The 22,988-nt window shown below is 47.6% G+C and overlaps 1 protein-coding gene and 1 long non-coding RNA gene across 5 annotated transcripts in view; both read right to left on the minus strand.

Moving 5' to 3' along the window:
• Positions 1 to 389: 389 nt before the first annotated feature.
• Positions 390 to 3,009, minus strand: LOC121076990. The gene is made up of 3 exons (XR_005823858.1): positions 2,441 to 3,009; positions 1,849 to 1,942; positions 390 to 615 (listed from the first exon to the last, which is right to left on the minus strand). It is a non-coding gene; the product is annotated as an uncharacterized LOC121076990 (long non-coding RNA).
• A 956-nt stretch (positions 3,010 to 3,965) lies between these two features.
• The window catches only part of ZFHX3 (zinc finger homeobox 3), a 533,455-nt gene continuing 514,432 nt past the window's right edge, over positions 3,966 to 22,988 (minus strand). For all 4 annotated transcript variants that reach the window (XM_040571666.1, XM_040571667.1, XM_040571669.1 and 1 more), the window contains 3 exons: positions 21,545 to 21,647; positions 14,702 to 20,179; positions 3,966 to 10,191 (listed from right to left, as the gene is read on the minus strand). In XM_040571666.1, coding sequence (XP_040427600.1) covers positions 8,618 to 10,191; positions 14,702 to 20,179; positions 21,545 to 21,647 — 7,155 coding nt within the window. In that variant the 3' untranslated portion in view covers positions 3,966 to 8,617. The remainder of the gene's footprint in view (positions 10,192 to 14,701; positions 20,180 to 21,544; positions 21,648 to 22,988) is intronic.

A 22,988-nucleotide genomic window follows, 5' to 3' on the forward strand; every position in this document is an offset into this window, starting at 1 on the left:
GGCCCTTTTTTGCTGTGACAATTCAATATAATTGAAAGTTTGCTTAGGAAAGAGAGTCTTTTTAACTGAACATGCTCACAGCTGAATCGATATGAATTATACGGCACAGAAGATGCCTAGGGTATTAAAACATTAATTAAGTAACATCATGCTACCATCTAACCAACAGCACAATACCATTTATAGGTACCGGTATCTTTTCTCTGGGGCGCAGTGTGAAGTCTCTCTTCCACCACCGCAGAGGCCACGGGAGAGCTGGAGCTCCGCCGGCAGCAGCTCCTCTGCAGCTTGGGCTCCCTCGGGGGGGCTGCATCTGCCTGCGGCCAGCGGAGACGGGGGCACAGCGGGGTGCCCCCAGCTCAGGCTTTGCCTGTAGTTTCTGTGCTGCGCCCACGCCCCACTGGTGGTAGGGGAGGGCGGCCTTGTCCCATCAGGGGCCAAGCATGGATACAGCGGGGACGAGCTGCTGGGGCCAGTGCTGTGCAGCCTGGCGGGGAGCCATGTCCTCAGCCAGGGATGGTGGCAGCACCTTGGCACTGAGCTGCCCTGGGAGAGCCCATGCAGCCGTTGCTGGATTAGCTCACCGCATCGGCCTGGGGAAGTAATGCACCGATTCTGCAATATACCAAAATAGAAAGTCATTGGAGTGAAATCAGTGTCTTCACCACATCCCCTCTGGCAGAGCGTTAATTAAAATGACTCTCTAGTGCTTTAGATCATCAGGTGTACATTGTTAACGAGCTTGGAGGAGAGAATGGGCTCCACATTTGTAGTTTAAGTACTGATAGAGTTAACCCTTCACCACTGCTGGCACAGCCTGAGCCTGGTGGCAGTTTCTCAGAGCATCTGTCTGCATTAGACAAGCCAGCTTTCTTAGCAGACTTCACATGTCATTTAGCAAAGAGGTTAATGCAGGACCCTGCTCAGTTTGGCAGGGACCTGGCTGCAGAAGTGACATGGCCAGATCTGCTGCTCTTGGGAGAGACGGGGGGTGTTCATGCTGTTCGTGGGCTGCTGTGACAGTGAGGGCTGCAGGACCAGTCCCTCTCTGTCCGTCCGTCCCCCTCCCCATGCTCCTGTGATGCAGCGGGCGCCAGGCTCCTGCAGCAAAGGCAGGCACTTCCTCATGGTCTCTCCGGGAGTTGGCAGGGTTTGGGGGTTTCTTTTGGTCTTGCTTGAGTCCCAGGGATCAGCCTCTTTATGTCCAAGACACATCTACAAATGCAGCCCTTCTGTCACTTGGTGGCACTGAGATTTGTCCTTGCTGCCTCACCTGGAGCCTGGGTCCGTGGTGGGGACTGCCCAGGCCACTTCCCCAGCACAGCTGAGCCCTGTGCAGATGGCAAAGTCCCCTCTTCTTCTCTGTGAATAACAGCAAACCGCAAGCTGTACTGGAAGGTGTAAACACCCTCCAGACAGCAACTCTGCTCAAAACCCATCTGCAATATTTTTGTCTTGAGTAGACAAGTGATCATTTTACTGTTTTTATTATTATTATTATTATTTTTTCTTTTGGCCTGTAAGAGTGTACTAGTAAGAGCTAAGTCTCTTTCTTGTCTTTAAGGTGATGGCAGTGAATGTTATTAAAAAAAAAAAATCACTCCCAGTCTCCTCTTACCAGAATCACAGCATGGAAAAACCTTTTTATTTCTGTCAGAGGTTTGCACAATTTCAGCTGATGCACTACTCTAAACAGATAGGCACTCGCAGTGGTTTTTAGTTTGCAGCTTGTGCAGCTACTAGCCATTTACACCTTTCTGAGCATTAGAGAGATGCTTTCTCAAGCATAGCTGTTTTAAACTGGAATTCAACCTAGGAATAAATAGCAATGTTACATAATAAACTTACAAAACTGCAGGTCTCTGTACAACACTGAAGTCATTAACGCGGTACAGTGCAAACACCAGTGGAAGGGTAGTGCTGGTTCCTGCTGCAGTCCCATCTGTTTGTAGAAAATGCAGAATGGATTTTTTCCATTAGAAAACAACAACAACAACAAAAAAAACCAAAACCCCACAACAAATCAGTTAGGAGGCCATCCAGATCCCCACCTGTTTAGGCACACGGCAGAGAGGAAATGCAATGCCCGAGCCTGGGACAAGACCGGGCAGCCCGGTGGCGGAGAGGAGCAGACCCTGCACCATCGGTTTGGCTGCAGCCTGCAGGGATGGGAAACTGTGGCTAGGAGTCAGGGGGCTTGGCTTTCCCTTGGGCAGGGAGGAGTGGAGGAACCTCTGCACCTGAACACCCCCCCCCCGCTCACTGTCTGCTCTTTGAATTTTTTTGGTTTGCAGCCGTATCACTGCTAAATGCCTGGGCTCAGTGCTTTTGTACCTGGGCTGAGCCTGGCGATAAATCCCAATAAATGCAGCCTGCCTGTACCACACCAGACCTGTTCTTCCCAAAACACACTTAGGTTTTGTTCAGAAGGTTTGCACACTTCCAACTCTGCAGCCATTATCTCCCCTTTCCTGCTGCTTCTCCCAAAGCAAGCCCCGACGTGTGGCCACACACCTCTAACAACCAGCAGCTCTCCATCAAGCGAACAGCTGGCAGGTGGGCATGGCTGAGGGAACTGCTGCTCCCTTTTACCTGCTGAAATGCAAAAGCCCCTTCAGGTGTCAGCTGCAGTGCTGTGCACCAGCCAAGGAAAGAAGATGCATGAGTTGTCCATCTTGTGACACCAGAGGAAAAAAAAATTGATTTTGCTCAATCTAAGAAGAGCAGGCACTGGGCAGAGCCCAGCCCTGCCACATTCGGGGAAGGCCGTGCAGTATCCCAGCATCCCAGCGAGGGAGGCGAGCTGTGTCTGGCTGTGAGCTTGCATGCGCAGGTACCCTGTGCGCTTGAAGCGTGCCTCATTCATGGTTGAGCCTTGGAATTTTTCACAATAAAACTGTCTAAAGCTGAAGTGTAAATACATTATTTTCTGGCCTGCACTGGAACATTTAAAATGGTGTCTGACTGATGTCGGTTATTAAAAGCAATTGATAAAAACATCCAGTTGTCTTGGACAAATCTGTCATGTTTCAACACAGAAATGGCACTCTTCATTAAAAAACCATACACCTTCCTTCTGCCCCCCCCCCAAAAAAAAAACACACAACAAAGCCCAACTAAGAACTCTTTTTTTTTTTTTTTTAACAAATATGAGGCTAGCTAACAAATATGCACACTTCATAACTTGATTTGTGGAATAGATATGTGGCTTGCTAGATTGTGTCTCTTGAAGTACTGCAGCTCCATATGCCAGAAACGTAGGCTTTCCTCAAAGAGCCCTGTGCACTTACTAGTGGAAAACCCAGCCAAGCTCTTCTATCGGGCTTCTGAAGGGAAATTATTTGACAAGGAAAAATGTGCAAACAACATTGAGCCATTACACAAAGCTACAAAAGCCCCAAAGGCTGCCCACCACACTGTCAGGATGATTTTGTTGCAGTTGATGGCTTTGGGGTGCTGAGCTGAAGGGCGCATTCACGTGCACTTGCTCTTGCTGTCTCAGAGCCTGGAGGAGCGGCACCTCCTCCTCCCAGGGCTGTGTGCTTGGACTAAGTCCTGGATGACTTGGTTAGGCTAGACCGTACTGCCAGGAGTCATTGGGGGCTTGGCAATTTTGACCTGCTTTATTTCATAATTCATGTATTTTTGGAGCCCGAATCAGTACACTTTTTTTCTTTCATTTTCTTTTTCATGAAAGTGCATCAGCAACCCTATTACTGAACTTAGTGGCTTGCAAGTCAGTGTTCTGACCTCACTTATTAAAGAATGCCCCCACGTCCTCACTAGCTGCAAGATTTCTTCCCTACAACCTCCTTGCTCTGGCTGAGCTGCACTCTGCAGCTCCGGGCTCCTGCTCCCCCAGGCAGAGGAAGCTCCTCGCTGCAAAGGCAGCAGCAGACCATCCAAGGACACCCACACTAAACAAGACTTCTCATCCCACCTGATTTTTTTTTTTTTAATTATTTATTGCTGCAGTTATGAATTAGAGATGAATGGTAGCCCCTGAGGTTCTCTCTTGGATGTGGCCCTTACTAATGAATTTCAATTTTCTGCTGCAAGGGGCAAATTTTGGTAAAAGAAATGTGCTTTTAATAGTCGGCAGTTTCAAAAGTGCTTGTCCCTGCTCAAGCTCTGCTCTGGAGATAGAGGTACCACAAGCAAAGGTAGGAGCAGTGAATCAGCTACTCACCTTTCTTACCTTCGTCTCCTTTTGGTTTAATCAGTAGAAGAAGACAGATGGCGATTCTAGTTCACTTCTAGTTCACAGGTTTCAAGATGACCTCAGCTCCTGCGGGCATCATGCCTTCCCTTTAACCATTAATTACAGCAGTATGCCCAGAATTCTTACACAATCATTTAGTAAAATTGAATGCACTTATAATGTCGTTTTTATACACAATGCATCCCAAATCCATAATATGAATTGCGCTATTTGGCTCATGACTTCCACGTTAACATTAATTCACAGCATCAGCCCAAGCACGTCCACATTGGCGGGCCCTCGGACACCCAGGTGCTTCGGGAAGAAAGCGGATGCGCGTGTGCCTGTGCGTGTGCCTGCGCGGCACGAGGGCTTGTGCCCTCGAGCACATGTGGCTCCATGCGAGCACCCGTCTGTCGGCGTGGGTGCGCGGCCTCAGGTGGACGCACGAGTCCCGCCGTGCCGCGCGCCGCTCACCCACCCGACGCGGACCCTGCACCGCACAAGCGGGGACATTGGAGACGAGAGCTTTTGCTCATTTTTTTTTTTTAATGTATCACAATGAGCAGGAAACATACGTGATGAAATATTTCCAAAGGAGTATATTCAATTACCATCTACAGTCAACTCAACTATGACAACAAAGTCTTTTGTGACAAATCTTTTTAAAGTTTTGAAAGTTCCATGTGGTTTCTGTTTCTGTTAGTCTCCATGTATTTTGGTACAGTTCGAGATCAGCATTGTTACAGTAACAAAAAAAGCTAACAAGACTACATTATAGAAAAACACCAAGAACATCATTTTTGGTTTCACTTGCTCTATTTTTTGTACATTGCAAAGGCTGTTCATATCCCTCTTCACCTCATTTATGCTTTCTGTTCTACCCAAACTCGCCCCCTAGAAATAAAAACAAAAAAAATAGTCAAAGCTTTGTGATTCACAGTGGGCAGTATCTCAGCGCCAATAAACCAACCAACCAACCAACCAGCCAACCAACCAACCAACCAACCAACCCAATTTCTGCTTCTATTTAAGTTTTTTTTTTTTCTAAAGCAAAATATATTTCCACGAACACCGAGTATGCTGGCCGTGCCAGTGCCTCCCTCGCCAGCTCCCGCCCCGCCTGCCCAGCGGGCGCGGGTGGCCCCAACACACGCCTTACGCCTTACTTTATTCTCAGTTGTATGAAACTTTGGCCATCTTCACCACTTAAAAAAGCTTTTTATTAAAAATAAAACAGAAACCCACTCAATGCTAAGTTTAAAATCTTTTCCTCATGCCCTGCTTGCCCCGCTCTGCCCGGCCCCTGGCCTGCTGACCTTCGCTTACAAGGGGCGCGCTTGCCCTGGGGCAGATCTCAAAAAGGCTCCGCGGGGCCACCCCTGCTCCCACCGTGGCTCTGCGGGCGCAGGGCTGGGACGCGGGGTCCCATGGGGCCGCTGGGCGGGGGGCGTCCAGTCCCAGCCGTCAGCCTTGGGCGGTCGGGAACTGCGCATCCTGCGGCCATCCCACCCCATAGCACGGGGACTGCGAGAGGAGGAGGCAACCTCACACTGGAAGTCTCTAGAAACATTTACAAAAAAATACAAGGAAATGAATTTATAAAACCTTTTAGTGGGTGGGAAGGAGGAGGGGGAAGAAGGAGAGGGAAATTGCACTATGACCAAGCAATATAATTAAAAAACCAAAACCAAAACCAAAACAAAACCAACAAAACAAAAGGATTTCAAAAAGAGACCTCGCAGAATTTGACAGATAAAGCTAGTGTTAAATTGTTAACTTGTATCACATAATCAAAAAACAGAACAAAAAAATTTCTATATGATACAGACAGAGTAACATACAACAGTTAAATGGCAAAAAATATATATATATATATTTCATAGAATTACAAACAAGATAAAATAATGGAAAAACAAAACTGTACAACTTTAGAATTTAAAAAATGTTCATCTCAAACACGGGGAGAAATACAAGAACTTTCGTTAAAAGAAAACAGTTTGTTAAAACAGCAAACGCATTTTGTGTACTTGTTTTCATTTTTGACACCTTATGCTACAACTGGATACTGGTAGGAATATTAGATGGTACTCTCTTTAGTATCGTCTACTTAAAAAACAATTAAAAAAGGAATTTGCACTGTGCATTAGCCTAGTTAGAAATATGTACAACAGTTCAGGATCTAGTCTTTCATCAAACTAAAACCAAAAATCTGTAAAAATAAAAGAGTCCCGCTAAAAAATGAAACCCACGTTCGTCTCTCAGGATGCTCCAGTCTCTTGCAGAGTCGGTGAGCGGCTTCAGCCTTGGGAGGAGAAGCCCGAAGGCGGCGGGAGGAACCTGCGTTCACAGTCTTCGAAGTTCCCTTTGAAGCAGAAGGAGGATGAGGATGACAGGGAGAAGGCTCTCACACTTTTGGGGAAGAGGAAACGGGGGGGGAAAGGAGACCGTTTCTGTTGACATTTGGCTACAGAAGTGAAAGCAAGCATCTATTTGTCTCCAGAATCTACATTTTAGCAGCACAAAGTTTTCCTTTCAAAGTCCAGACCACAAAAGACGTGTGAGTGCGTGCGTGCGTGTGTGCGTGTATGTCGGCGTGTTTTCCACAAACAGGAGCATAGAGATCAACGTAAGCACAAATGCCTCACATAGAGCCTCTTTCTGTGCATCGCTATCTGCGTCTCTGGGCACTCACTGCTCAGGCTGCCTAGCACAGGGACACAACTTCAAAATTGAAACCTGCCTTTTGGTATGCTGGATTTTCGTTAAGAGTTGTCTCTCTGCTTGCAGAAGAAGCACAGATAACAACCTGGGTACTTTTTTTATTCTTTATTTAAACTTAGACTTGTTTGTTTAAATCAGAAACAAATTCTCAAGTAAAAAGAATCCTTTTTGCTCATTCTGCACCAGTGGTGAAAGGGTATGTCTTTGGATTTTATTTAAAGCATGAATTTTCTTTAGAGAAAAAAAATGTAACAAAAACTATTTTTTTTTCAAAAGAAGGAACAGAATGCAGCCTAATTACACAAACAGAAACAAATGCTTATAGTTAGGAATAGAGTCTTTGAAGCATTTACAAAATGAGGAAAAGAAGAGGAAAAAAAAAACACTGGAAAAATGGAAAATAAGAAAGAGATAAGTGCACAAGGGTAACAGACATAGGTAAATTGTATGTATACGCCTTAAAAAGTTTCAAACCCCCAACAAAAAATATTCTGCAAGGGATCCTACTGACCCCCCAAAACCCTTTGAACTTCTTTCTTTAGTTTTTATAAAATAATTATGCAACCACCCTCTAAGAAATGAAGGTAGCAACCATAAGTGGAAGATTACAGGATGGGGAAAACAGGGAGTAAAGGTACAAAGGGAAGAAAAGCTTAGGCGAGTCAATGGATTGCAATCTATCTGGCTAGGAATGAACAAGACAACATCAAATGAGAAGCCGTCAGCTGGACCATACAAAAGCTAAATGTACACAAAAGGGTTTTTTCTTTTAAATCTACCATACTGCTTCAGTTCATTTCCAATGCAACAATCTACTCAACACCAAAAATGGTCATATCTATCATAAATACAGAAAGTCAGTTGTTTTAAAACTTATTTTTTAAGCTCCGAGTCCTCAACACTCTTTGTGGTTTATTTTTTTCTGAAAAGTGGGAGTGCTTAACTTTTCCCCTTGAAATTGGCTTCAGCAGAAAAGCTACCCTTAAAATCCCCGAAAAGCTAAAGCAGTTCACATTGATTTTCTCTTGAATACTTTCTGCCCATTTTAAATTAACAAAAAAACAAACAAACGAACAGAAAAAAAACAAAAACAAAAAACCCAACCTTTTCTGGAACGAAAACAAAACAAAACAAAAAACCCAAAAACAAACAAAAGAAATTATATATATATATATATAAAACAATGATTCTGAAAACAGAACAAAGTGTGAGCGATTGACCTGAGAATAAAAAGACATTACATTTCTTTTTTCTTTTAGCAAGCCATTGGTATCTGAATGCTAAGATAGCAAGAAATTTAAAACTGTAACAAGGTGGGCTGCTTTCCCATACAGTACATGCCGGCCTCTGCTGTGCTATCGACGTGGGGCGTTATTGAAAAGGGGCAATATACAAGGGGCTTAAGCTCCGAAGACAGTAAGGAGGCAGCACGGGCTTTTGTCTCCCAGACCAACAGTACCTTTGAAAGGACAAATGTAACAGATTTTTTTTTTTAAGTTTTATTTTATTAAAAGGAAAGGAAAAAAGAAATGTAAAACCCACCGGCATCGTTATATGGGAAAACAACCCACGCTTTTTCTTTTTTCTTTTTTCTTTTTTTGGTTAGAAGCTTTGGAATTGCAGTTAGTCTATTTTTGAAATTGGTTTGTTATTAACTTTTTTATTTAAATTTTCATTGTTCATCTTCAAAGCTTACAATCTGAAGGTGTCCATTCCTACGCTAGCTAGACCACTGTCCTTAGGGCAGCCGGGGTCCCGGGGCCCCTCCGCCGGGCTCGCCGGTCCATCTGACTTTTGGCTAAGATCCGTGTCAGACTCCTCCGAATAGTCGTCTGTTGGCATCGAGGGCTGAACCCCTGAGGTGCTGCATGAACTTGAGGTAACCGTTGAAGATGAGGAGAGAGGAGGGAAAGGCGGCGGCGGCGGCTTCCCCGGCGGGGCGCGGGGGGCTGCCGGGGGCCAGGGCTTTCTGGAGGCGTGGGGGGAAGCCGGGGGAGGCCGGGGGGGCGGGGGGCTGTCGTTTGAGTGAGCGGCCGACTGCGAGGTAGATGCGGTGCTGGGGTCGGGGGGGCAGGCAGAGTGAGGTAATAGACTGGGGTGCTCTTTGGCGTTTCTTGCTGCTCTTGTGATTGTTCGGTGTTTGTGCGGGGCTGACTCGAGATGCTGACTGAGGGCTTCGTCCCCACACACCGTGCTCTCGCACGCCACGCACTGGTACGAGCCGCTGCCCTGGCCGCTGCCGGTGGGCACGTGAAGCACCATCTCTTGCAGGTTCGCCATGGACTGGCCGAAGAAGCAGAGGGACTTCAGGTGGTCGCTGGCCGCCTCCTGGTCGCCGAAGCCCGCCTGGCACTTGCGGCAGACCAGCTTGTACTGCACCTTCGGGACGATGAAGGGGTCGCAGAGGGAGTCCGCGCCCTTGCCTTCCGCTTCGGGCTCTTCTGGGGGTTTGGGCAGGAGGGGGGACACCTCGCGGGGTGCATTCTTCTGCTCTTCTTGCTTGGGGGGTTCTTTGGCAGGGTCTTTGTCCGGGGTGGCAGCCCCCGTGGGGACGGGGGTTTGGCTTCCTTTGGGCTGCTGCGCTTTCTGCTGCTGCTGCTGCTGCTGCTGCTGCTGCGCTTGCCGCTGCTGCTGCTGCAATGCCTCCTGCAGACTCTGCTGGTATTGCTGGTACTGCTGCAGCAGGGAGCCGGGGGACAGCCCCAGCAGCGCCTGCGACAGTGCAGGGCTGTAGGGGAAGAGCCCCTCCATCCCATACATGGGCTGCAGGTACCCGCTCTGCAGGGCGCCAGGGATCTGCGGGGCGTAGTAGGGGGAAAACCCAGGGACAAAGTAGGGCAGGAACTGGCTCGTCAGCAAGGTGGTGGGGTCCGAATTCAGGGCGGCCTGCAGTGCCTGCAGCTGGGCAGGCTCCACCGCATACTCCATGGCAGGCAGCGGGGCCGAGAGGGCACCTGCCGGCGCCTCCCCCTTCTCCTTCTTGGGCCCTGGCAGGGGGTCCCCCTTCCCCTTGGGTGCCTTTTCCTTCTCTTTTGCCTTCTCGCTCTCCTTCTCCTTGCGTTGTGGCGGGGGCGGCTGCTGCTGCTGCGGCTGTGGGGTTGTTGCCGGCGGCTGCTGCGGGGCCACGGCCGCCGTGGCTTGTGCTGGAGTGGGCGAGCTCAGAGCGGCTGGGGGCTGCTTATTTGGTAATCCAGAGGTGGGGAGTCCGGGCGAAGGGACGCTTGTGCTGGGCAGGCCCATCAGATTGGGTTTGGGAGAAGTTAAAGCTGCAAGAGGGAGGAGAGAGAGGTGAGGAGTCAGTGCAGGGCAGGTGGCAAGCACAAAGCAGGGTGACCCCAGGACACCCCACGAGTGCCCCTGCACTCCCTTCTCCACGCAGGGGCAGTGACTAACCACCAGCCCTGTGCTGTGTGGCTCATGTTGGGGCGCCTGGACGCCAGCCCCGCTTCCCCTGGGCATGGGGATGCCCGAACCCCTGGTGCCTGTCCTGAGGGGCCGTGCCTGTCAGCCATGTCACCCATGGCCACGCAGTGCTGAGCACCTGACGGCCGCCCATGATGCTTCAGGTGAGATGGTGTTACCATCTTCCATTTCACGTTAGCTAGTTAGTGCTGGATTATGAAAATACTTAAAACGTATGCGAAGGAGTGGGGCAGGGGAAATGGAAAGGAGGAAGGTGGGGAATGCCAGAGGGGTGCAGATAAGGGATGTGTTCCTCATCCTGTTTTCTCTCCTAGTTCATCAGCTTGCACTTGCCCGGGGAAGAGCTGCAGCTGCCAGCTTCTGTGTGCTCCTAATGCTTGGCAAAATCGACTGCTCTATAGTTGGAAAACACTGGCTAAGGAGATGTTGTCCTAAGAAGAGCTACCATGGATAAAGCCTGATGTGTCCCTCAGCGCTCTAGATTCTTGCACTGCCCCTTATTGGGCGAGGACGGACGGACAGACATCTGCCATGACCCATCAGTGGCAAGCTGCTGATGAGCTCCCGCGGCTCAGGGCGAGAGCAGCTGGCAGCCACGGGGCTGTTTTCCCTTTGCAGATGGCAGAGGGACACCCGAGTGACCTCAGGGCTGGGGCAGCTGAGGGCATTTGGTAAGGGAACAAAGCGGATGTGCGGGAAGGCTGATGAGGAGCCTGAGGTGGCTCAAGGGTAGAAGGTGCTTTGGAGAAGGGCTGCTGGATGAGAGCTGGTGCTGAGAGCAGCTAGGCACCCGGGGCAGGGGACTGGCGTGTGGGAACCCAGGTGGCTCCTGGAGAGCAGCTGGGCTTCCCTGGCAAGATGCCTCTCCGCTCCCCTGGGTCCCTGAGTGCCCACTTTCCCTTCCTGTGGCTGAAAGCAAGGCAGCCCAACCATGTCTCTCTTGTGATGCACAGATGCAGGGTGACAGCAAACCAGAAAATACTGCCTTTTCAAAAATGAGTCAGTTATTCACAACCTGCTCTAGGTGGCCCTGTCTGAGCAGGGTGTTTGGACCAGGTGACCTCCAGAGGTTCTTTTCAACCTTTATTCTGTGATTCTGTAAACCAAAGAGAGAAAACCTCCACATATCACAGACAGCTGAACAGATGCAAATGTCCTGAAGAAACTACTCAACACAAACAATGCACCTGACTTTCTTGTATAACTTCAGCCAGACTTTCTAGCTGTTGTCCCCTGTACAGTGGAGTTATTCCAGTCCCATGGACTCATTCTCTTCAGATTAAACTTAATTCCTTTCCTGGAATGTAGCTCATTCAGTAACTATGGGTGCCACTGAATTTGTACTGCTCAGAATACAGTGAAGGAACAACCATTTTGCAGCATCATGTTCTGAGTAGCAGTTGGCAGCAAAGTGGGGCACAGCAGTCTTCAAATCCTGGCTGCACGACACTCTAGTATAAACAGTTCATTTGTCTATGGTGTTGCATTCACCCACTGGCTTTGGAGACCTGCAGGCAGAGCTGGCCTCCTGAGTAAAGCGGAGGGGACAAAACCGATGTGACTCTGCAGAGGACAGCCTGGTAAAGGAAGCGAGCAGCAGGGCTTGAGGAAGAGGCGGGATAAGAGCCCTGGAGAATTCAGTGATGACTGAAGCAAAGCCCTTCTGAAACCTGCAACTGCTCTTGATGCTGTATTGAGACAATGGTGATTTGTAAAGGTATGAAGTGAGCCTTGACGCGGCAGCCTTATAGATTTCAGATAAGGGGATATTATGGATAGATGCCATTGGAACTGATGTTCCCGCGTTGAACAGTCCCTGAGAGGTTCAAGCACAGGAGCAGCAGCTAATTCATAACATTCCTGGATGCACAGCCTTATCTGTTTCGACAGGCTTTGAGCTGAGATGGCCTGACCTTTGGAGCTTTATCTAAAGGCCACAAATAGTCTGTTTGACTTTCTAAATAGCTTAGTCCTGTCTAGGCAGTCACTGATTATTCTTAACATTCATAGTATGTAGCCCCATCTCCCCAAGACACATACTGATCTTTGGAGAAAAATAAAGGCAACATATGTATTGAAGCACAAAAAAGTAATTTTAGATCTTGTTATAAACTTCGGGTACTAAGTAAACAGCACAGAGCTGATCTGTGATAGGCTGACAATATAATTTGCCAAAGAAATCATTTCGGCTTACTTCTGGCCACTGAACCAAGATCTTCTGTCGGAACTGGCACACAAAGATCCCCATCAGGCACATGCCTAAGACTACACTCAAGGAGCAGGAATGGGCAGCAGCCCCAGACAGAAGAATATCTCACAGGAACTGTTTTAAAAGATGGTTTAATTACAATGGACTATCCTACACCCATAGTCAAGAACTATTTTATCTACTCGGGGTGGGGTGGGGGTGGAAGGAATCCTGTAACTATGCAAAAAAGCCTTGCAGAGGCCCTAACTCCTAATAGAAAACTTTTCCACATAAACTTACTCTGATCTCTTCTGCTTCTGACATGAACACCGGCAACCACACTACAAGGTAATTCCCTCTGCTGCTCCAGTGGAGAGAAGGATTTTGACTCCAAGAGCGTGGATCATATTTGGAAAGGCCAGAACCCAACTCTTTTCCATTTGCCAGCAGAAGATACTTCAGAGATGACTAGTTGTGGAGACAAAGGTGAACAGAGCCTTTTCCCAGGGGATAGAAGGATGCCTGTTTTGAGTCATGGGTCTTTAATGCTCTCTTCAGGATATTATATCTAATGTCACTGTAACAACATACTAACTTCAGGTTCTAGTGATGTGATTTATAGTGAACAACTCTGCAACCAGACCCCCTTGCAAATGTCAGATAAGCTGTTCCAAGTTCCACCTAACTGCTCAAGGCAGCTATTTATTTTTTTACTAAAATTTTGATTTGCTTATCCAAAGATTTACCTCCTGCATGACAAATGAAGAAGGCAATTTGATTAATATGACGCTATCATATTACCTGGCAGCATCAGCACTCAGTTCTTCAATCTGTTGAAAAAAGAACTTAAGAAATGGCCTGCTGACAAAAAGCATCAGAAAGTCTTTTTGAAGACTGGTATCACTCCAGTTTCTGATTAAGAAGCCAGGAAGATGCTTAGATAATATTTACACTTTATACCATGGATTATAACTCATCATTAGCCAATTAGTTCAGTACAGTAAAAGAAAGTTATTGTTTCTGGACACTCTCTAATAGCGTTAGATCAGTATCAGTGCAGTATAGAAAACAAAGGTGCATACTGGCATATGCTGTAGCAGGACCAGGCATGACAGTGTTTTCCATCTGAGACAGACTCAGCCTGTTGCTCAGACAGGACACTAGAATCAGTTCTTGGGATATCTTTGCAAATGCAGAGCGACCCTGGTGAGAGGCAACTTAAATAGGTATCATCAGAAGTAAACAGAGAAGTCTGCCAACTGAAAGCAGGTCTCCTAGGGAACATCAATTAACTCTGTCACAAGTTGTGATTCAGATGCAAGCATATCCTTGGGATGCCACAGATGCAGCAGGGGTGAAATAATCCTTGAATCAACTTTTCTAAGTCTAGTGTACTGAATAGTGCCTTCTACTGACAGTATTTGCTATACATCATATACTTTCCAGCCCTCCACCAGGTACAAGGGAAAAGAGCATCCTGAAAAGACAAAGTCCAATATCTGGAATTAGGCCATCCAAAGGACTATGCCAAATTTCATTGTTATGTAGTATTGTTAAGAAATACCCTATTAAAACACAAAGTAGATTTACCCTATGAATACACTGTTGTTGGTTGAGAATGTATTTACAGACAATGCCCAGCTCATAGCTCAAAAACAACCCACCACCCCATCAGGATTTGTCCTGGAGGTCACTATAAGGGTGTTACATAAAGATGCTCCAGATTCTGTCACCACTACTACCAGGAACATTACATTTTCCCTGGAAACAGTTCAGAATTACTGAAAACTTGGGACAGCATTGCATAAACTGAATTTAATATCAAAAGGAAAGATATAATGAACAATGCATTCAGTACATTAGTCCTTTTCACGTTCTATTTGATAAATCCTCTATTTTCCATTTCCTTGAAGGTGCATCAGAATTTTAAGTCTATGCTAGCAAAACATAGATACGCGACATTGCTCTATTTCAGATTTTGCTGGAAAAACTGAATTCAGGAATTAAAGATAGAACACCTGATGCCTATTTGCTCTCAAGTAAACATGCTTAACTAAAGGGCCAAGTATCCTATTACCGGTCATTCTGAAGGGAACATCCACTTGTGCTAAAGATGCATCAAGTAAAGCTGTCTCTCTGGGTAGTGTGATAACATCCATACTCACCTGTGTTGGATGGAGTGAAGCCTGGTAAGGATGGGCTGTTGAGGCCTGGGAGCAAGACTGGAGGGATGCCCTGTAGTGCTGGGTACGCAGCAGGAAGGTTAAGAGCTTGCAGAGGGGTGTTATCAAACATGCCCTGCTGTTGAGCTGCCAGACCAAGAACCTCATTGGCTTTTTTGATCCGGTCCAGCTCTTGCTGAGCCATCAACTGACGTACAGTAGCTGGGTCAAAATACTCCTTTTCCTTATCCAACTGGCTTCCAATGGTTTCTTTAACTTTGGAGATATGCTGTTGAGAGAAGATATGGTCACGTACAGACAGTCGAGCGCTGTACTTGATGCCACACAAAGTGCACTCTGTTTTGGGTCCCTCATAACTTGTTTGGTTTATACCAAAATGCTTGGCCATGCTGAGTTTGGACTTCTTCTCCTTTGCCCGAGCATTTTGGAACCAGACCTGAACAACTCTCTTTGGCAGTCCAATGTCATTGCCCAAGACCTCACACTCCAGCATGGTAGGTGTCCTGTAGTCATTAAAGCATGACTTAAGAACTTTTAGCTGGAGATTAGTCATCTGAGTGCGAAAGCGTTTCTGTCCGGGCCGATCCCCACTCTCCCCAGACTTGCTGGCTGAACCACTTGCACCAGGGCTGGGTGAGCAGGGATCTGCAAGGCTGGATGTTTCACTATAGTCCACAGTACCTTCATTATCGTACTCTTTGCTGTAAAAGCTGGGAGCTGGGCTGACCAGGCCAGAAGACAGACGATCTTCATATTCAGACATTGCTATCATGGCAGCTTTTGTGAGACCTTCACTGGGTCCTGATGCAGATTTGGTTTCAGTTGCAATCCCTGTTGCACTATCATTGTCTGCATTCCCTTCATCTCCTGTTGTAGTGTCTGTGATTGCAGTGTTGACAGAAGAGCAGTCATCATTGTCCAGCTTTGTCTGGTCAAAGCTCAGGTTGACCGAGGACATGGAGGGACTCTCAAAGTCTTCTATCCCTTCCACCTTGATGGAGGATGGACTCAGCAGAGTCCGAGGTGACAGTTCCATGCTCTTGTTCACTGGGGAGAGAGGAACACTCTGACTGTCACTACTAGTTGGTGGCATGTGGGAAAAGCTTGCTCCATCAAAGATGTCTCCCTTCATCTGGAGTCCCCCATCGCAATCTAAGAGCATAGCAGACAATGTCAAGTTGTATCCGGCTCTCTTGGCCTCATGCCAGTGGCGGGATCGGATGTGAGCTTCAAGAGCCGTCTTTGCTTTAAAGAGAGCCCGGCAGAATGGACAACGTCTATGGGCTTGGGCAGGCCCTACAGCTCTGAACTGTCCCTTCCTTTCCCGTGCACGGGTGTTCTGAAACCAAACTTGCACAACACGTTTCTTCAAGCCCACTTCATGTGCAATGTGATCCAACATTTTCCGTGTGGGGTTGGAGTCAAGCAAGTATTTCTGATAAAGAATTTCCAGCTGCTCTGGGGTAATTGTTGTCCTTAGACGTTTATCCCTTTGAGGTTCTTCTCCTCCAGTCCCACTGTCATTTTCTCCAGGGCTTGCACTGGCCTTTTCCTCCAGCTTTCTCTTCAGTGTGTTCATTGTGGATGTTGGAGTTGATGGAGAAGTAGCGGAGCTTGCTGGAATCTGTGGTAATGTACCAGATAGCAGCTGGCTTGCAAGTAGTGGATTACTGGGATCAAAAAGCATGAAAGGCATATCCAGCGTTCTGTCCAGGAACGGGGGGTGAATAAACTGGTTTTGTGCACTCAGAAAATGAAGCTGCTGATGCTCCTGCCAATGCTCAAAGGAAGGAAATGCCAGCTTACACTGGTCACACTGGTATGGGATTAGCTGAGGAGGTAGGTTTGCCAGCTGTTGAGGGGTGGATGTGTGAATGGGTTTGAGGGAGAGATGTGACAGCTGAGATGGACTTGGGCTTGACTGTGACAAAGAACACTGAGGGGGCTGAGGAGGGGGAGGTGGCTGTTGTAATGAAGAGGGGGAGGATAACTGTGAAATCTTTTGGTGTGCTGAATTTGTCTTTTGTTCTCCTTGGTCCTGTTGCTGCTGAGACTCTTGCTTTGGTTGCACTTGCTTCTCTTGAGTTTGGTTTTGCTGTGTACTTGGAGGTTCAGACTGCTTTGGTTTCTCATCTGTAGCTTCTACTTTAGAGCTATAGGTAGAGGAATCGTCTGCCTCTGCTGTGAGCTGCAGAAAAGCTGAGGAGGTTGCATTAGCTGAAGACGTAGGTGTGCTGTAAGCTTGTGAGGGCATTGGTGTGCTGCAGGAGGAACTGGTTGGAGTCAAGAGCTCCATTGCATCCATAGAGTCTTCATTCTGGCTATCATCCTGTCCATCTTCATCCTCATCTTTGTAACAAAGTTTTTTCTGGTGTTTAATGAGATCAAAAATGCGCTGAAAGACTAGACTGCACTTTTTGCATTGGTAGTTCAAGTTGCTTGTTCTAATGTACCTGTCGTTTGTAAGCTCCCGCCGTTCTCCATCTTTGCCTTCTCCCTGATTCTCATAGTTTTTCCTAGCTTTTTGACGGGCATTCTGGAACCACACCACTATGACACGTGTTGGGAGGTTCAGCAAGTTAGAAAGCTGCTCAAATTCATCATCCTTTGGATAAGCATTGGCATCAAAGAAGTCCTGCAGGACTCTGAGTTGGTAGTCAGTAAAGCGTGTCCGGGAGGATCGCTTGCTTCCCCAGTACTCCTGCTTTTGAGGTTCTGGAGAAGGAGGCCGTGAGTCTATCTTCAGCTCTTCCAGGCTGGTAATGGGAGGATTACTGAAATTGTATGGAGAATCCTTGTTGCGCTGGCGTTCTTTGAAAAGAGTGTTTCTAAACCAGTGCTTGATCACTTTCTGGGGTAACCCAGATTTGTCCGCCATCTCTTTGATCTGTTCCTCACTTGGGGAATTGTTAATATCAAAATACTGCCGAAGAACTCTGAGTTGGTCATCAGTGATTCGTGTCCGTGGCCTCTTGTTCTGCTGCTGCTGGAGAAGGCTAGGGTTGAGCTGATGCTGGTATAACTGGGCCAAGTCAGCAGGCAGAGGGTCTACAGGACCAAGCTGGGGTGGCAGCTGAGCAGGTAATGTTTGTAGTGGCATGGTTTGCATCATAAGTGGTGAAAAGATGGGGAGCTCCATTGGCATAGAGAGCTGAGTGAGTGGCACAGATGGCTGGGCTGGTGCAATCGTAGGAGAGGTAATTGGTGGGGCAGAAGTAGGAATGGTGGGAGTAGAAGCTGGCTGAGGAGGTGCTGGAGGGAGTGGAGGTGGGGGTGGTGGAGGTGGTGGTGGTGGCTCTGGGGTCTGAGGCCGCAGTGGGTACAGTTTGTCATAGTGTTCTCTGTACTGTTTGGCAAATCTCTCTAATTGCTTAAAGGGAAAGTAATGTTGGTGAACATGCTCTTGGTGGCTCTTCAGGATGAGGATATTTGAAAAGAACTTGCCACATGTATCACACTCTAGCTTTTCCAAGTTCTCACCTTGCTCTGCCTTCCCATTTTTCTTCTGCACCTTCTGCTTGTTTTCATTATACTGAATGACAAGCTCAAAGCCAAAATTTTCTAGCAAGGCTTTTGTGGCATTCCCTCTTGCATCAGATGCAATACGTGGAGGCAGTAAGGAGGGCTCCGAATTGCCACCTGGTACAAAGTCCTTCTTGTCTTTGGGCTTTAAGTTATCAGGCAAAGACTCCTTAGATGCTGCATTATTGTCTCCCCTCTCTGCACTTTCCCTTTCCCGTGGGGTTTCTTTTTCTTTCTCCTTCACTACAGATTTATTCTTCTTCTCTGGGTGCTGGCTCTGCTGTATAAGGACATGAGGTTGTGACAAGGACAGCTGACCTTGCTGCTGTTGTAAGAGCTGTGGATGGCTCTGCTGAGGGAGCTGAACTTGGGCCTTCAGGTCCTCCAGCAAACTCGGACCTGTGCCAGTCAGTGTTAGAGCACCACTGGTGACAGGCAAGCTAACTTCTGGATTGAGCTGGAACTCGGCACTGGGGATGTAGAAAGGAAACAAAAGATGCTGCTGTTGTTGAAGCTGCAGAAGGGTCTCAGTGGTCATTGGAAAGTGCGGCAAGAGTGCTGGGTTGAATAGCTGAGATTGCAGGAGAGCAGCTTGTTGCTGCAGTTCTTGTTGCAGGTGGGCCTGGACTTGAGCCTGGGCCTGTGCCAAGGTCTGAGCTTGTTGCTGCTGCTGCTGCTGCTGCTGCTGTTGCTGCTGCTGCTGCTGTTGCTGCTGCTGCTGCTGCTGCCTGGATGCAATCATGTCTGCCAGCTTCTTTCGGTTTACCTCTTTGGGCTCAGAAGGGGAGGAGATATTAGTGCTAACAGGGTTACCTATGGGAGCAATTCCCAAGCTGTCGCTGGATACCTGGTTGAGCAGGCTGGGAATAGGAGTTGTGCCCGAATTACTTGTATTGGTAGTTGTATAAGTATTATTGTTGCTAGTGCTCACTGGGCTTGGTGTGGATGAACCCAAAGAGAGACTGCTGCTGCTGCTATTGCCAGCTCCGTTACTACTGCCACTGCCCCCAGCTGCCTCTAGCTTGGCAGCGCGAGCCTTGGTTTGGTGCAGGACAGACCTCATGTGGATCTCCAAGGTAGAGCTCTGGCTGTAGGCCACGTTACAGGTGTTACACTTAAAGGGTTTGTTGTCTGGGCTGCTAGTAGGTTCAGGCTGCCCAGTAGCAGACTCTTGGAGGGCTCTTTTCAGTTTATGCAGATGAGAAACTGAATTGTAATGGACCAGGAGAATGTTCTTTTGTGTGAAAGATTCCTTGCAGACTGTGCATTTGTAAGGGCGAGATGGATCTAGGAATTTCTCCATAGTGAAGTTAGGGCCCTTCCTGAAGGGTAAGGCTCGTTTTGGTTCTGAGCCAGAGTCCTCTTGTACCGACCCTGAATCACTACCTGTCGGGCTCTGCTTATCTTCCAAGTCGCTCTCTTCCTCCTTATCTTCCTCAACTATTATAGTGTGGTCTTCTGCAAGCGAAGGATCGCCCATAGCAAGAAGGTCCCCGTTGACCAAAAGACCACCATATAGCTGCTGAATGTCAGCCTCACTCAGCTCCAGATGGCTGGTTTCCAAGTGCTTCTTCAAGGCCTGGAAGGTTCGGAAGCTGCGCTGGCAGAGGCAGCACATGGTGGCCGCTCGGATAACATGGTACTGCGAGTGGAGCTGCAGCTTCTCAATGGTTTTGAATGCCAGGCTGCACTGGTTGCAACGGTACTTGTAGACGTGGCGATCAGACACTGGCAGCTGCGGCCGCTTTGCGTGAACTTCATTGAAATGTGTCTGCAGGGCTGCTGAGCTCTTGAACACCTGGTTGCACCCCTTCTTCCAGCAGAGGAAACCAGAGTCGTCCCGGGCAGAGCTCTGATCGGCTGCAACAGGTTTGGGATCACTGCTGTGCTCTGCACCTTCTGATGGCAAAAGACTCTTTCCTGAGTCCTCAGAGATCTCTGTGAAAACAAAATCACAACAAAACTGGAAATTACACCAGTGCACAAGGGCTGATTAACACCATTTTTTGCCCCAACTAGGTCAGTTTTTTTTTTCTCTGCAAGACAAATAGGTATTTCCAACATTTCTCCTCTACCTTCACTCATTTATTTTAATACCAGCCCATTAACCCTCATCATGGCCCATTACATAAACCTACACAATTTACTTTCTTGTTCACTTTGAGTATCTGAGAATCATTCACACATACACATTCCCTTACTACATTTCTCACCTTTAATTCTCCCTTTTAAGCAAAGGCTGTCCAGCCACCTATCGCTCTTTGCTGTTTTTCTTTGATGTCCTGCCTAATTTCCAGCAAGATTTCTCCAACTGAACTTAATATTTGAGTCTTGGTCCCATCAAAGCTAAAAACAGGAATGAAATTCAGGTCCTGCTAGCAGCAGCTCAAAGGAAGTTGTTTGAGGGAGGAAGGGAGAAGAAAGAACAAGCACTCAGTGCACTGCCACTTTTCTGGGGCCTAACAGCACAGTTCCGCCAGAATAGTGTGGTAAGGGTGGAGGCCAAAGAGGGGATCCCAGTGTCCAGTAAAGCATTAGCTTTCCTGCCTATGCCAGTGCTGTCCCACCAGCATCACTGCCTTGGGGCCGTCTGCCTGAAAGGAAGCAATGGCTGTCTTCATTACCACATTCCCTACAGACTTTCCAGGAGGGCACAGAAGGAGGACCAACATTGTTTCCCTGCCAAGCTTAAGACCAGACACTTCTGCTCGTGCAGAATGATGTTCTTGAGATGTTCTTACATCACACTACAAAGCCAGGACTAAATAGCCATTGATTTACATCCATGCCTTCATAACACAGCATGGCAATGAAAAAGGCAGAGGAGGTTTGGGCTGGACAAGCACTGCAGCAGCTGAAACCTGCCCAGTGTATGTACTTGAGCTACGATGGCAGCAGAGGTGTTAGTACAGTCTGTGGCCAGCAGCAGCAACCCTTGTGGTTTCTCTACCAATTCTCTAAGCCCTCTTAACCACCTCTCTTTTTTGCTGCTCCCATCTGGTCTTCTCCTTGGTAAGGAGAATTTCCACAACCTCCATGTGAATTGCAATGGTGTGCGAGCCGTGCTCATCAGCTCTGAGCTGCACTGCTCTGCCCCACTGCAGAGACACCGGGGGCACTGTCCTGTTTGTGGTACAGGTATGGGAAGACTGCTCTGCCAAGTGCTGGCCAACTGTGGTCCTCAGGACATAGCTGGGTATGTGGAGGTTGCCCAGGAGGAGATGTCCCTGGACACAGTTCCCAGCCAGGTGACAGGAGCTGGGGGACTGGTAGGACCCATGGACCTCACTGACCCGCACTCACCAGGCTGCTTCCCCAGCTCCTCGGTGGTGGAGTTCCCATCTTTCTCTGGAGTGGCTGCTGGCAGAAACATGCTGCTGGGCATCATCACCTCAGGTGTTGTCACCTGGAGACAGGGAAGTAGGGATGTAGGGAAAAGAAAAGCAGAGGGAAATATTTTTAACATCTTCAGTAGCAAAATTATACACCAGTATTGTAAAGTCAGAGGCGTCACTTTTCATAGCTCACTGAAGACTCATGTTTATTAGACAAAGCTCACATCAGTCAAAAGTGTTTCTACAGTTACATTCTGGACATAATTAGCAGTGCACACTTGAAGAATAATCTTATTATTAATATTTTTCCTTTATGTAGAATTCAGACTTTGATCACTGACAATGTTTTGTCATGGGCTGTGAAACTTCTTGTGCAACCAATTAGGTAGATAAGTTGAAAGGCCCACCTTAAGCTGCTGAAAACATAATAAGGCCCCTAATTAAATCATACCTCGTAAAGTACACTGTAATCTTGAACTAGGGAGCATTGCAGCGCTGTTTTCAAAGTGTATTGATGCAGGAAAAGGAGGGGCATGAGAAAGAAAAGTACAAATAAGGAGAGAGGTGACAAAGGAAAGGATGAATAAGGAAAGACTAAAAAGACAGCAAATTGTCTGTGAAATGAAAAGCTATTGGTAACCCTTTCCTTGCTCTGACTGCTGTGTTTCCTTCGCCTCTCTTCAAGTGTTTGTCTAGAACCTGCACCATCATTACCACTGCAGTACTTGAGTACCAACATTTTTGAAGAGCTGGAGATTTTGTGTGCTTCAGCTAGAGATGCTCCTTGAAAGAGTCAAATGCTTACACTCATCTTTTTCTGGAAAACCATGTTTCTTTGAGTTTATCCTGTCACACACACCAAGTACAAACCACCTAGCTACCAGGCTGTGTGTGGCTGTTATTGGATGTGGGACAACGAATGCCCTTTTAACCTTCCATGGTCAGTATCTCACAACAACCGAAAAGCTGCCCCACAGTCGTTGTCTCAGACAAACCTGTGTCACTACGACCATTCGTGCTGTATTCAAGCACACGGTGCCAGAACCAGTTATGTGCCTGTGGCAAGCAAAGACACCTCCACAGCTCTGCCTGCTCCCCTGCTGCTGGTGCTCAAGGAGCGTTCCCTCTCACCAGCATGATGGTACTTGGAGAAACAGAAACCAACACTGACTTGCAACGCTTACAGTGCTTGTGCTCCCAACCTCTGACTGCTGGAATAGTGACGCAGAAACAAGCACTCCTAGACAGGTATGTTTCTAAACAAAACAAGCCTCTCCATCCTTCTGTCAGACACTAAGAGGGCATCTGAACCTTAATTTCAGAAGAGAGTGAGTGAAGCTGTTACCTGCATGCAGGATAGCTTGCTTTCTGGAAAGTCAGGGACCACAAGACTCTGGCCGAACTGCATGAGA

The sequence above is a fragment of the Cygnus olor genome, chromosome 12 (assembly GCF_009769625.2).
Source record: "Cygnus olor isolate bCygOlo1 chromosome 12, bCygOlo1.pri.v2, whole genome shotgun sequence".
In the NCBI taxonomy this organism is placed as follows: Eukaryota; Metazoa; Chordata; class Aves; order Anseriformes; family Anatidae; genus Cygnus; species Cygnus olor.